Source organism: Fukomys damarensis, unplaced genomic scaffold (genome assembly GCF_012274545.1).
Source record: "Fukomys damarensis isolate Sample0158 unplaced genomic scaffold, DMR_v1.0_HiC HiC_scaffold_39, whole genome shotgun sequence".
Classification (NCBI taxonomy): domain Eukaryota; kingdom Metazoa; phylum Chordata; class Mammalia; order Rodentia; family Bathyergidae; genus Fukomys; species Fukomys damarensis.
Window position 1 is genome coordinate 52,106,519 of NW_022900951.1, and position 14,828 is coordinate 52,121,346.

At 37.9% G+C, this 14,828-nt stretch overlaps 1 protein-coding gene across 1 annotated transcript in view; it reads left to right on the forward strand.

Moving 5' to 3' along the window:
• Ar (androgen receptor) overlaps positions 1-14,828 on the forward strand; it is a 189,038-nt gene that overhangs the window by 76,530 nt on the left and 97,680 nt on the right. Inside the window, exon 2 of the mRNA XM_010632186.3 lies at positions 8,728-8,879. Within this exon, the coding sequence (XP_010630488.1) occupies positions 8,728-8,879 (152 nt within the window). The remainder of the gene's footprint in view (positions 1-8,727; positions 8,880-14,828) is intronic.

Genomic DNA, 14,828 nt, shown 5'->3' on the forward strand with positions numbered 1-14,828 from the left:
CAAGAAAACATATGAAAAAATGTTCAACGTGACTGGCCATCTGAAAGATGGAAATGAAAACAACACTGAGATTCCACCTCACCCCAGAAAGAATGGCTGCTATCAAGAAATCAATCAATAACAAATGCTGGTGGGGCTGTAGGAAAAAAGGAACTCTGATCACTGCTGGTAGGAGTGTAGACTGGTGCAACCACTGTGGAAATCAGTATGGAGATACCTCAAAGAACTAGGATTAGAGTCTCATTTGACCCAGCTATCCCCCTGCTGAGTATCTTCCCCAAAGAATTAAAAGTATCATAGCACAGTGATATATGTGTACCCATGTTCATAGCAGCACAATTTGTAATAGCTATAATTTGAAAGCAGCCCAATTGCCCATCAAGGGGAGATTGACTAAAAAAAATGTTTTTTTTTTAATAAAATGGAGTACTACTCAACCATAAAGAATGAGAAACTAGAAGCATTTATAGATAAATGGATGCACATTGAGGTGATACTCTTAAGTGAGATAAATAGGACACACATGTATAAATACGGAATAGTTTCTCTAGTGTGAGAAACTGAAAGTGTAAATAAGAACTAAAAGGTATAATAGATAATAAGAAGGTGCAAAGGGGAAGAGGAAGTAGGAGGGGTAGAGAAAAGGAGAAGAGAGTGGAATTAACATGAGAAAAAGAAAAAGATGGAAACAAAGTCTTTGTAGATAGGGATGGAGGAGTTAAAGCGCTGGCAGGAAAATGGAAAAAAAACAAGAACCAAGATGGATTATGTAAAGATGCAAATTTCCAATGGTGAATGTCATTATATTGTATAGCTGAAATGTACCAATAAAATCAATTAAAAGAAGATAAGCATTTAGTTTAGTTGCTAAGAAGTTGTATAGAGAGGAATTACAGAAGCAAATGTTTTTATAGGATTTTTCTGGACCTCTATATGAGGATCTGGCAGGAAGCAGAAGGGTTTGAACAAAACAGTTATAATAAGTTGAAAGTAAGGCTGTGGGAGGACTGTTTATGCAGTAAAATTAGGAGCTATTAGTCTCAGATTGACTGACTGGAGTGTGGTAGTAGGTGGGATGCATTGATAAAAGGCATTTCATTGAGTTCAGGATGACTCAAGTTTTTCAGGGTTGAGTCATTGGGGATTGCCATCCACTGTAAGAAATTGATTGTCTTATAGTTAACCAGATAGTTATTCTAATAACCTGATAGTTAATCTTTGAGTCAGAGAGTTGAGTTCAAATATCCAGGCCATTACTTACTGTTTAATGATCTATACCAGAATGTTTTAGGTTTCTGGATCTTAGTGCTGTCCAATGAATGGGAACAGTGACACATACTTCATTTATTTGTTGTAGAAGCTAAGTGAGGTTAAATTAGATAGAATGCAGTATTTTAGTTGGGACACTTATAAATGCCAAGGCTTAGTATTGTTTTAATTGGTACTTTTTAAGTATACAGTACAGTTACATTCATCATTGGGATCTTGTACCCTTATATGACCAATCTTGGTTCTCTGCCCTCCCTTCACCCCCTCCACTCTCCCCTATTTACAAAGACTTTGTTTCCATTTTTTCCTTTTCTCATATTTTTTCTTGTCCCTTACTTCTTTTTCCCTACCCTTCCCACTTCCTCTCAGGTCTTAGTATTTTTCTATATGTTGTGATGTATACTGGATTAGCATGCGATTAAAGACTTTTAGTCTCTGTCAGTGAACTCCCTTTCCACAATAAAAATCAATCTCTTATTTTGGAGAGCAAGGTACTTTTTCCAAGTGTCAAGTTAATACCTGGTCTGGTTTGTCTGAAGTTCAGCACTACTGTACATCATTTAAGAGATCAGCATAAGGTCCGTTGTTGATTACTTCAGAGAGGCTGTTTTTCTGTCTCCTGTAAATTCTCTGGTCTAACACTAAATTTCCAATCTTGGCTTCTTAGTTGTAGACTAAGTGTAGAATCTTATCAATATTTCATTACCCAAACTGTGTCTGCTTACATGGTGCTATCTTCTTTCTTTGGCTTCCCAAAGTCCACAGAAACTTGACTGAACATTTTTCACATTTCTTAAACTACATCATTTATGTTTTCCCTGTTTCAAAGTCACAAAAGGACTTCAAAGATACAGTGACTTTTCCAGTGTATTCACAGGAGGTTATCATGGCTGCTGCTTTTGTACTTTAACCAGTAGTATCTGACATAGGATAGCATTATGATCACAAAGCTCAGTGGACTGGAAATCAGATGTCCTGAACTCTAATTTCAAGGGGAAGTTGGAGTGGAATATAGGAAATGGCAAGAAATTACCTTTGGAGTGTGCCAGGCCCTTTCCCATGTATTGGATGAACCTCTTGTCACAATAGCCTTTTGAGCCTATAATGGTATTCTCCTTATTTTATGGTTAAGGAAACTGATGGGCAGGGAACTAAAGTTCCTTCTGAGTCCAATATTACATTGTCAGTGATCCACAGTAGTTGGATTCACATTTAGAACTTTCTATTCTTTAAGAGCCTTGCTTTTCCCTCTTATGATGCTATAGCTTACTAGAAAATATATTTAACTCTGAACTTCATCTGTCTCACATGTTAAGTGGGTCTTTGTAACAGTTACACTGCATTACAATAAATATCCTCAGATCACCCTTAGGATTGGAGAAAAGGACATACAATAATTGACCTTCATGACAGTCGGTGGTTTCTAAATATAATACCCAAATCACAAACAACAAAAGAAAAGTTTGGTAAGTTGGAGTTGGTCCAATTTGATAGCATGTGTTGCAAATGATAAGAACAAAAAAGTGAAAATCCAACACAGATTAAGTACTTGTATATCATATATCTGATGATAATGGTATTGAATACAGGATATATAGATTCTCCTCACCACTCAGTAACAAAAGACAGATAATCCAATTTTAGAAGTCAAGAGAGTTGCATAGACATTTCTACATACAAGTTACACAAAGAAAAAAGTGCTTCACACTATTAGTCATTAGGGAAATACAGATCATGAACAAATGGAGATATCACCTCACCTCCATCAGGATAGCTATAGTAAAAATAGAAAAATAATAAGTGCTAGCTTTGATATAGACATATTGGAAGCCTTATAAATTGCTGGTAACAATATGCAGTGGTACAACAACTTTAGGGAAGAATTTGAGTTTCTTAAAATGTTACTTTGATCTAGTCATTCCATTCCAAGATATCTACTCAGAAGAAAGGAAAGCAAGTCACCCTCCACACACACAAATTGTACACAAATGTTTATTGCAGCATTATTCAAACTAGCCAAAGAGTAGAGGAATGTCAAATGCTCACCAACTAATGAATGTAAGTACAAAATATAATAAGCACATCCATGCAGTAGACTATTATTTGATAATAACAAGAAATCAAGAACTGATGCTTGCTGCAGTGTGGGTGATCCTTGAAAATGTTATGGTGATTGAAAGAAGCAAAAGTCACAAAAGACTACATATTTCATGATTCCATTCATATTAGCTGCCATAAAAGGAAAAATCTTTAGAGGCAGAAAAGAAAGTAATGTTTCTTGGAGTCTGGGAGAGAGAGAGAGTAATGGGGAATGGCTGCTTATGGATACAAGGTTCCTTTCTAGGGTAGTGAAATTCAATCTTCCCTTTTCTCTCAAGAAGAATGCTCTTTTTTTTCCTGATACCAGCGATTGAACTCAGGACCTTGTGCTTCCCAGGCAGGTGCTGTGCCATTCAGCTACATCCCTGGCCCTGGTTTTTAGGATATTAGACATTTTTTTGACAAGGCAAAGCTGAACACAAGGCAGCATTACATTGCACCTAACCAAAGGGAAGGCACAAAGGAAAGCCCTTTACTTGTATTGGTTAATGTAATTCTCACAGACCCCTTGAGAGGTCAAAGTATCCCCAACTCTCCAGATGGAGTCAGTGGAGCTCAGAGAGTTTAATGGTTTTGCTCAAAGTTCAGTGGTGGAGGCAGGATTCCAACCCAAGTTTGCCTGGCTGTAATGCCCTGCTGAGTTGACATTTTTCTCTCAAACAAGAAAAATTGCTCTGTGACTTTTCCATTTCATCCTGGTTCCACAGTCATTGAAGAACTTGCTCAAATGAGGTAGGCTAGTAAAGTATCCCCAAGTTCTCCATGGGAGATAGAATAAGGAGTGAGGAAAGAGGACAGAAGAGAAAAAAGAGAAGGGGCAGAGAGACTGAGGCACTCAACTAGCCCAATCTCTCCATGGATGATCTTGCATTTGCAGGCTGACAGCATCAATCCACTTTTACTTAATTAGCTGTACAACCTTTGGATAATAGCAAATAGTGTGCCAATTCAGAATTCTTCAATTCTGTGATTCAGTAATTGCTTCAGGCTCATAAAACCAAATGCCCTGCTTTTGGATGATAAGTGAGCATATAACCTAGAGAAATGGGAAGAAGCACACTGTTACATGGGAATTCTGCACTGTTCTAAAAACAAACTTTTGCTGCTGTGCTTGCATTTAAGACATTATTTAGGAGGATATTCAAAACTTCTGAGGTTATGAATTTTGCTTTTATTATGTTTTGCTATAGGCATACAAAAATACATGAGACATAAGTAAGTTGTACAGCATAACAACTAAATGAACATTCATGAGCCCTAATTAAAAAGCCAACAATGTTAACTCCAACATCACATCAGCCCTAATAGAATGCAAGTTCTGTGAGAGCATGGAGTTTTGTCTGTTTTGTTCACTGTTGTATCCCTCAGGACCTAGACTGGTACCTGGTTGTAGTATTGGTTTAAAATTTTTTTTTCTCATTGAGTTTATTGGTACATTTTAGATGTACAGTACAGTTACATACATCATTGGGATCTTGTACCTTTACATGACAGGTCTTGGTACTCATTTTTCCCCATACCCCTGCCCTCTCTTTACCCACTCCTCCCTTCCCTATTTACAAAAACTTTATTTTTTTAAATGAATGCATATGTCTACTTGTACCCTCCTTTGTCAGATTGATCCTTCTTCCCTCAGAGCTGTCCATTACCTTACATTTATTTATTGTTCCCTTGGATTTAGGCAGTTTTTTCACATATATGTTCCTAAATAACATGGTTTGTTTCTGTTTCTTTTTGAACTTGGTGTGATAGAATTATATGTATGCTTTTGTGAGTTAGGTAAGTTAACAACATTAACATGTGAGATGAACCTATATAGAGCTTTACCCCATTCCTTGATATTTTTGAATTGTATTTTATTGAATGATTGTGCCGTAATTGTTATATCCTTTCTTCTGCCAGTGGATGTTTACCATTTCTGCTTTTATAAAGAAAACTGCTATGAGCATTCCTGCATGTTCCTCCTGATAAACTGTACATTATTTTCTCTGAGATGCAAACCTGGGTGAGAGACTACAGCTGTAATTTTCATTTCCATTTCCCAAAGTTTAGCTCATAATTCAGAACCGCAGTGTGTCCTTGGTCCACAGTAAGCCAGGTTCAGTGAAGTTACTGTTCAAAATATACATATATAGGGAGAGTGGCAGACAGACAGACACAGATTTTTTTGTTTGTTGTTTTGTTTTGTTTTTGTGGTACCAGGGATCGAACTCAGGCTGCTGTGCTTGCAAGGCAGGCCGTGGAACCAAGAGCCAAATCCCTGGCTGGACAGACACAGAGAGGGAGAAACTGGTCAGAAGTTGTCTCAGGCCTCTAGTCAACATGAGTTGTAGTTACTAAAATCCAGATTGTGAAATCCCCTTTATTATTTCTCCTTCATTTATTCTTTCTTGATAGTTATTTTTGTGCAGTGTGCACGTTATTCAATTCATATCTAATAAACAAAATGTTGATTATTTTAGTCATGATTATAAATTTGTTCAGTCTTTTAACTGTATTTTAAATTTCAGTACTGATAAAAATATACATTCCTTGCAAATGTTTTAATAAGTATAACATAAGGCTAACCCTCATAAGAAAATTTAATTTGAAATCCTATATTTTGAGATATAGTCAGAGTTTGCACAGCAGAGCTCTACAATTCACTCATCTTCCTTACATGAAATTGTCTACCTACTGAACAGCAGTTCCTCATTTTTATTTCTTAAAGTATCTTTTATAAAAGTACATGTTAATTTACTGTCAGTATGTTTCCATTTTGTTTATCTGACATTTAGTTTATAATCACTTAATAATAACTATTGTTATCGTCATCTTATTTACCTATTCATACCTTATGCCTTTCAAAAAATAATCCTGTCTTAGAGGTGTTTGTTCATCTTTATTTATTTATTTATTTATTAATTTTTTGTACCGGGGATTGAATTCGGGTCCTTGCGCTTGCAAAACAGGCCACCGAACCGCTGAGCTAAATCCCTTGCCCCTTGGTGTTTCTTCATCTTTTAACAGTCTGCATTCTTCTTTAGTATATCATATACTATGTTACTTTACTCTTCTTTGCTTTTTGTCTTCTAACTTAGATGATGAGATGTGGAGGGGCAAGAAAATCTTGAGCACCACTATATCCCTAGAATCTAGTCTGTGCCTTAGCCATAGGCCTAGGTGCTAAGAGTTGAGTTGAACCAATCTACCTAAATCTCAACCTTCAGTCTCATAACATGGTTTGTCAATGGTTAACAATCTGCCCTTTGGAGTCAGACTTACTCAGGATGAAATCCTTGGATTTCCATTTACTAGACATCTGATTTTAAATAAATTTACTCAATTGCTCAGTTTCCTGTTTTGAAATATAGGCATAATACAGAGCTCCCTGGGTGATTGCTCGGAAATTAAATGAGATGATGCATAAAAAATAGCCTTGCAGGTGGAGTGCCTAAATACATGTCCTCCTGATTTTATTTGAACTGTTTGCATTAGTTAAAGAAGTTGAGAAAGTAGGGAGAGGAGGAAGAAATTGGTAAAAACAATGTACTTATTTTAGGACTGAGAATGGGGAAACAATTTTTACCCTGGGAAATGACATTTTATCCAAAAGAATGACTCGTTTTTTAATTGGCTGTATTGCATATTGGAAGTGACTTCCTTTTGAACATATAGCCCTGCTAACCTTGATTTGGTGGACAGATTCCTGCTGGTTTTCTTGTTATTGCAGGAAAGTGAAGGCTTATGACAAGCTAGGCCATCATAAACAGTGGCTGGGTTTGCATATCTGTACATTTTGAGTGTTTTCTGTTGCACTTGGAATTTGAATAAAGGCTGATATTTGTGTCTTGGTGATGACATCTTTGTAAAATACAGCCTGAGGGAAAGCTTTCTTTGCTTATTGACCTGTCAGATGTCCTCATTTGAGGTTAAGAGGAGGATAACCTTTGATGCTTTTTCTGGATTCTGATGACTGTGCTGAGCATGAAAACCAAAGAGCTCTTGGTAGGTAGTAAAGATGAATGATCGAAAGACAATAAGGTAAAAGAAACTGTGTTGGATTTTGAGTCAAATAATCCTGGGCTTGGTATCAAATCACCTAGGCTTGTCCCCTCTGAGTCTTACTTTTTCACCAGTGCAGTGGATCTACTGAGAAAATAAGCTTGTCTCACCAAGTTGTTATGAAATGTTGAAATCACACAGCACAGCAGACAGGCTCCCATTAGGGCTTTTGTTCCTTCCTTTGTTTGTAAGGAAGATGTACTCGTGAAATATAAAAGTTTCATTACTGTGGATGATACTGTGGGTCTTGATGTCCAACTGAGACAGATTAACCCATAAGGTCATTTGAGTTTGGGTTATGCTTAGACATAAGACATAAGAAAGACAAAAGTTGACCTTTGGTTAGTAAGACTCATGTGCCATTTCTTTGAACTTGATTTAATTATTATGAGAGATTAAGAATCACCATCTGTGAAGGTTTTAAGATTGGCTTTCTGGCCCCTCCCCTAACAACCAACTTGTAGAATTGAGGCACAGACCTTATTGGAGTTAGGCAGTGAGACTAGGTGCCTTCTGCATCTCCTTCCTTGCCCGTGGAACTCATGGGTCTTATAATGACCAAATATTTTGAACACAGCCCAAAAGATGTCTCACATCATTATATATCATTTCTCAACAAAAGCATCAGGTATAGGGCTTCTGCTACTTTATAAAATGTGGGCAAGAGGATGTCCATGTGATCTTGAAAAATTTCTAAGGAAAGTGAAGGAATGGGAAAAAAATCAACGAAGACTGGTATGATAATACTTATGTAATAATTATGACGCTTCCCTTGTATACTTATCCAAGGACCACTGTCTGATTTATATTGCCACATACTGTAGCAACTCAGAAGGATGGGTGGTATTATCCCTATTTTACAGATGAAATTTAAGGCTCAAGGAACTAAAGAAAAGGACATCAAGCCATTTTGATATTGGTCTGATTTGCTCATAAGTCTCCCTTTGGATGAGGTAAGGTCATAAGGTAATGTTCCATTACTCTGAAAATGTTGCCTGACCACCATCTTAAGTTAGGCAGCTTAACTACAAATTTCTTGCCTTCGTTCTTCCGTCACGTAGATAAAGCCTAAGAGTTTGGCTACTCCCAGAGAACTTCCCTGATTCTTTGGCAAGAACCAAAAAGCTATGTCCATACTGTAGAAAACTCTGCAAAAATCTCCTTAGGAAAAGTCCCAGGAAAATTAGCTTCACATTGATTCACTTGAGCCATGAATTACAATAATTTATGCATACAGTTTACTCCTGAAGACCTTAGAATTTTATTCTTCTATTGTTCTTCACGTGTTGCTTTGTTTTCTGTGTGTCTTTCCAGTTTGGAGAATGCCAGGGACCATGTTTTGCCCATCGACTATTACTTTCCACCCCAGAAGACCTGCCTGATCTGTGGGGATGAAGCTTCTGGGTGTCACTATGGAGCTCTCACTTGTGGCAGCTGCAAGGTCTTCTTCAAAAGAGCAGCTGAAGGTAAAGCATCTAGTACACTCACTTCTATTTCTCTTTCCTCGTTTTCTGTTAGAGAGCTCCCAAGATTCATGTCAGGAATGGGATCTTTGGCAGTGTCCTTTCATAGGGCTCTTATAAGCTAAAGAAGCAAATTTTCATACTTGCTGGTCACCCGATTTTGGCTCCCTTAATTGTAAAGGCAATGTAATCAATGAAGGTGGTCCCATCTGGTGCTTGATGCTTAGTGGGTCCAAGGAATGAAAGAAAAATTAATGATTTAAAAAAATAATTTTCTTCCTGCTTGTTTTCCACTCTGCTGCCTATTGAGGGAAAACTTGTTCTTATTGAAGAGGCTAGAAATAGAGAAACTCCAACTGGGTCCCTAGTCTGTTCACTGTAGTGAGTACAAGATTGTGCCTCAGCAAAGATTTCCTGGCCTCAGCCTCAGAAAGAAAGTGTTCTCATTGTTCAGCATAACATCAGTTGCTGCACCTGCTCCCTCCTGCTGCAGCCTTCCCGAATCCCTCTTTGCATTAATAGCTCCTAGGTAAGTAAGAACCCAGAGTAAAGAAATTCTTTTATCTTCCTCACCTGAGGCCTAACCCTGGATTGGTCCAGAGTCCTAACTGAGTAATATTTTATATGTGACTAAGCAGGCTGAGACCCAGGCTCTTGAGTTCTATTTCACTTACAATTTATGCTTGCTCAGCACCTAGAAATACTAGGCTTATATCCTATAGCAGGAATGCCTATTTCCAGAATTTTTATATATGCTAGCGACTCCTTAATTTCCTAACCACTTTGGGCTTAAGCCTCATATTAATCCACTTTGCTCCCCTCCCTCTACTAAGGGCTTCCTCCTCAAAGGGATACTAATGATCAGCTCCTAGTCAGAGATACTCTGCCATGGAACCACAACCAGCTGTTAAACACCAGTATGCACCTCTGCTCCCACTTCCCACAAAGGAGATACTTTCTAATAAGTACTTCCAATAAGATACTTTCTAATAAGTTTTAAATTAATTGGATTGGTACATTTAAGTATACAATATAATGACATTCATCATTGGAAGTTTTCACCTTTACATAAAATATCTTGTTTTTATTTTTTCCCCATTCCCCTGCCCTCCCTTCAAGCTCTCCATCCCTTCCTATCTACAAGGACTTTGTTTCCATTTTTTCTTTTCTCATATTAATTCCATTCACTTCTTCTTTTCCCTCATACTAAGTCCTTTTTCCTTCCCTCTCCTTGGTCTGGAACAATAGAGTGCTAGTCAGAAGCAAAACAAAAGAGCTTTTCCTTATGTAAGGACCATAAACCATGAGAACAATTTTAAAAGATATATAGGTAGGCTACACCTTTCACTAGGAGTATGCTGATACCCACTAAAGGACAGCAGAAGGGTCAGTGATTTCTTGGCATTGAGAGAAAGGTAGAAAGTGGGTGCCCTTTGACTGGTCTCTTTGTTGATAGCCAATCATAAAGATTATTGTACTTTCATCATTTCAGCTGAGTTGCAGAAATATATATAAAACAGAAAACTGTCATTTTGATTTTTTTCCATTCCTCAAAGCCATAATGAGGCAAATAATATTTTGTGTATTGCTAAAAATATGCTGCATATTCTACTGTACCCCTAAACACCCCATCGCTACTGTTCATGCAAGGCTAGTATGAGTTCAGGCCCCCAGTGCGTAGGCCTAGGCTGATTAGAAAGATCCTAAGAATAGTGTACTTCTTAGTAGTATTTATGAAAACAAGGCTATCAGAAAAGGCAGTAAGGAGAAATTCCATGAACTTCAGATCACCCCAACTTATCCAGTGCGACCCTAAAACTTCTCTATACCCCATCAACCCACAGACCCTGTCTCTAGAACAGGGGACAAACCAGAGCAGCTCTCTGGAGCGAGTGTGTCAGCAAGCCTGGCACTGTGGTAGTAGTCATATCAGATAGGGAGTAAGTTTGGGCTAGCAAGTGAGCAGGCAAATTTAATAGACAGGTCAGATTATACTTGATGCTACCTCTGGGTTTTCGAAAATCTAGGCCACCAAATTGTTTTCAGAAAAATGGAGAAATGGCCAGCTGTATTGTGAAGGAGATTTTGCTGTCATTTTATAGGTCTACATAGGAGCTTTCTGCAGATGTTAGGACTGAACTAAGGAGATAGGCAGAAGGGACCTTGCAGTGATGCCTGGCAGGAGATGGGCTATGACATGGACCCTGGACACTATGATAACAGGGAAGGAAAGAGTTGTACTTGAGTGGAGAAGATCACCCAATTTAGCACTTAAAAATCCAGTGAGGTCTCAAAATACTCCAGACCCATGGGTCACTTATATTAGGGAAACTCAGCAATATTTTTTTTAGGTAATGACCACCTGTGAGCTCATGAGACTAAAATAATCAATGGATTCCTTGCAAAGACGTGGAGGGGAACCTTCTGAGTCCCTTGCTAAAGCTGGAGTATGGAATCCAGATTTCAGTTCTGAGCCCTTTGAAGGACATGAGAAGGCAGGTCATCACACACACACACACACACACACACACACACAGAAAAAAATTATTGGTGTTTTCTTTCTCCTCCCATCTGTAAAAGTTGGTGGCTTGAGTGTACCTCCATTATTCCCTTTGAAGTCAGAGGGCTGTCTTATTACTCAAAAAGAACAATTTATTGATTTTTTTTCCATTTCTACAATGCATCTTTATTACTCAAGTGTCCTTTCTAAAGCAATGCCTTTTTAAAACTTGAAATTCTCCCTGTTTTGGAGAGAGTAGAAGCACAAATCTTTCTCTTCTTCAGTTGTTTCTTCTTGTCATTTAATTCAGACTGAGTATTTGGAGTGTTGATTATCACTTTAGTCACAGTTTTCATAAATTTCTGGGCTGGGCACAGGTACAAGAGTTGAAAGCCTGGCATGTCAGACAAAAATTCATTTCTAGCTTTGGTTCATAAAGTATGAAGCGTTAATGCTGTCACTGGTGGAAGATTCTACACACAGAATCAATTTTAATCTGGCCAGATTTTCTTGCTGGGGTGGTATGGGAGGAGACAATTCTGCATTTTCTCATTGTTAGTAATACCAGGGGTTGGGGTGAAAGTGAGGCAGAGGTGAAAGGGCAGAGAAGGATCTGCATATTTTTAATGGGAGAAATAATGTTAATAGGCCATGGAGTAAAATCACTAGAATTTAGTTGAAGAAATTTCAGCAAAAGTGTGTGTGACAGGCTGTGTGTGGGTATGGCCTGTGCATCAAAAACTGGCATGACTAGAAAAGCTGGTTTGTGGAGGAGTGAGTAGGGTAAGTGGTTAGATGAAGGGGAAAGCACACTGCATACTAAGAGGCCAGGAAATCAAAGGAAGGTGATGCTTTCATCTGTGCAGATGCTCAAAGAAGTTTAATTGTGTAGCCTTAAATAAGAAATTTTCTCATTTGGATCATAGTTTTTGGTTTGTAAAATAAGGGAATTAAATTAGATGTTCTTAAAATGGCCTGCCAGCTTGGATTTTTTGTGACAATTCTACAAATTAAAAACATCATCATCATTATTTCAGCAAACGAACACACATTTATATACCTGTGTGCCCTTCAGGTTTTGCCTTCCTAACAGATGGTAAGTCTTAGATCCTAAAGAGTAAAACTATCAGTCTTCACATGGAGTCAGAACCAGCCCACAGAGTGCACTGTTGATGAGCTAGATTAAAACCCAGGACTCTGAGATTCACTCCCTTGTGGCCATGGTTGGGTAACTAATTTCTTTTCCATTCTCTCATCTGGAAAATCAGGATGTGAGTCGCCATTATCCCTCATCATGTTTCAAAGAGAGTTAATTAATTCATCATGTGCATTATATGCTCAAGAATTTATTATTTTTCAAACGTTTTCTAGTAAAACTTATACATCCATTTGTTTTGTACACATGGAGCACTGTTTGGTACACATCATAAAATTGAAACTGTAGTTTACATTCTGAACTCAAAGAATTACACCATCCTCCCTGATGTTTACAATAGGTCCCAATTTAGTTTCCTTGGCAAATTTTATGTAAGTATGACTTTGATTCTGTCTCTTGCCCAAGGTTTTTGTGAGAGAAGAATTGTAAGTTAACCCATATTGAACCCTTTCTGTAGTTTAAATCCACTCTTTCCACCTCGGCTTATGTAGAGTTGAATGATACTTTTTACTTGGAATCTTTCAGAGAGTTTTTGGTGCATTTCAGTGTTCTCTTTACCCTCTGACTTGTTGAGTAACATTTCCCAAGAGCAAGTTAACTCCACCAGGAAGATCTGCTTATAGCTTCACCAAAAGCTTGATCAGATATCTTTGCCCAAGGAATTGAGTGATCCTGACTTTGTAAGTCCCAGAAATCTTTTTCCAAAGCTCTTCTTATCTTTCTGTATTTTATTTCTTTAAATGCCACAGTCCAACTTCAGAGCAAAAGTTAATAAACAATTTTTATGAAGGTCCAGGGAATAAATATTTTAGGCTTTGCAGGTCATATGGTCTCTGTCTAAATTACTCGACTGTGCCTTTGTAATGTGAAAGCAGCCATAGATAACACACAAACTAATGGGTATAGCTATGTTCCAATAAAACTTTATAGGCACAGAAATTTCATTCAATTTTCACATCCATTAAGATACTATTTTTCTTTAGACTTTATCAACCATTAAAAATTGTAAGCTGAGTGGTGGTGCATGCCCGGAATCCCAGAACTCTGGGAGGTTGAGGTAGGAGAATCACAAGGTCAAGGCCAGCCAGGGCAATTAAGAAGACCCTGCCTCAAAATAAAAAATTTAAAAAAGAGCTGGAGATTAGCTCTGTACGAATGCCAATGCCCTGGATTCAATCCCCAGTGTCAAAAAAAAGGTAAATAAGGCATCAAAAAGGTTTTACACCTCACAAAAATAGCTGGTAGACTAGATTTAATTGGTGGGCTGCAGGTTGTTGACCCCTGCTTCTGATAGGGACTCTTATGCTTCCAAATCAACATCATAAATTCTAGTCCCTCTAGCCTCCCAATAGATTATTGATTCTCTAGAGATCATCTGATTTTTAAAATCCTTCATAGCTGTCAAAGTATGCACAGAATGCCTAGTGTGATGTACTCTTGGTTCTAATCTGTTGTTATTTTGCTAAGCAGGAGAAAATATAAATCTAGGAATGCTAGAAAAGTATACTTTTTCTTTGTGAGCTAGTGGATCACTTCCCAGTGCAATATGCAAAGGAGAAACTGAAAATATTTCACCTTTTTTCTAAACTTTTTTACAATAAGTTTGTGGATAGCTATGAAATATGTATGAGTGAGTTTTGCTGAATGCCAAATGTACTCCACACAGTAAGGAGGAAGAGGCTGGGGGATTATCCACTACCGGATGTTGTGGAAAAACTCTTGTCTCACAGACAGTAGGGCCCAAGTGGCCATCTCAGTTGTGGATCTGTCGTATATTACCAAATGATTCTCTGTCTTCACACATTAACCAGCTTGTTTCTGGGCTTCCCCGTAACAAGACTGTGCCACAAGCTTACAGAAGAAATAATTTAACTCTGTAACTCATTGTAGTTGGTGTCCAGCCAAGTCTCTGTCAGTGCCCAATTTGAGAGTTATGCCAAGTATTTGTCATTGATGCTCTATGGTGTTTTGTGCCTGCCTATTTATACTACATGCATTTTATTAAACAGTGATTAACAAGAAAGTGCTGTGGTACCTGTACCATTATGTAATTATCTGTAATGTTTACAAAACTTTTGTCACATGCAAGATCTTTTGAGTCTGTTACCTCCTTCCATCATATCTCACTGATTTTCCAGCCTCTTATCTTTTTGATGCCTGTGCATATACTGTAGCCAGAGGCTGCTTCTATTCCTAAAGAGAATCTTTGGGCTCTAGTCCCACAGCAAGAAACATACTGTCCCACAAGATAACTGAACACTGCAAGAAGTCATCATTTTCAGAAACAATCTCTCCA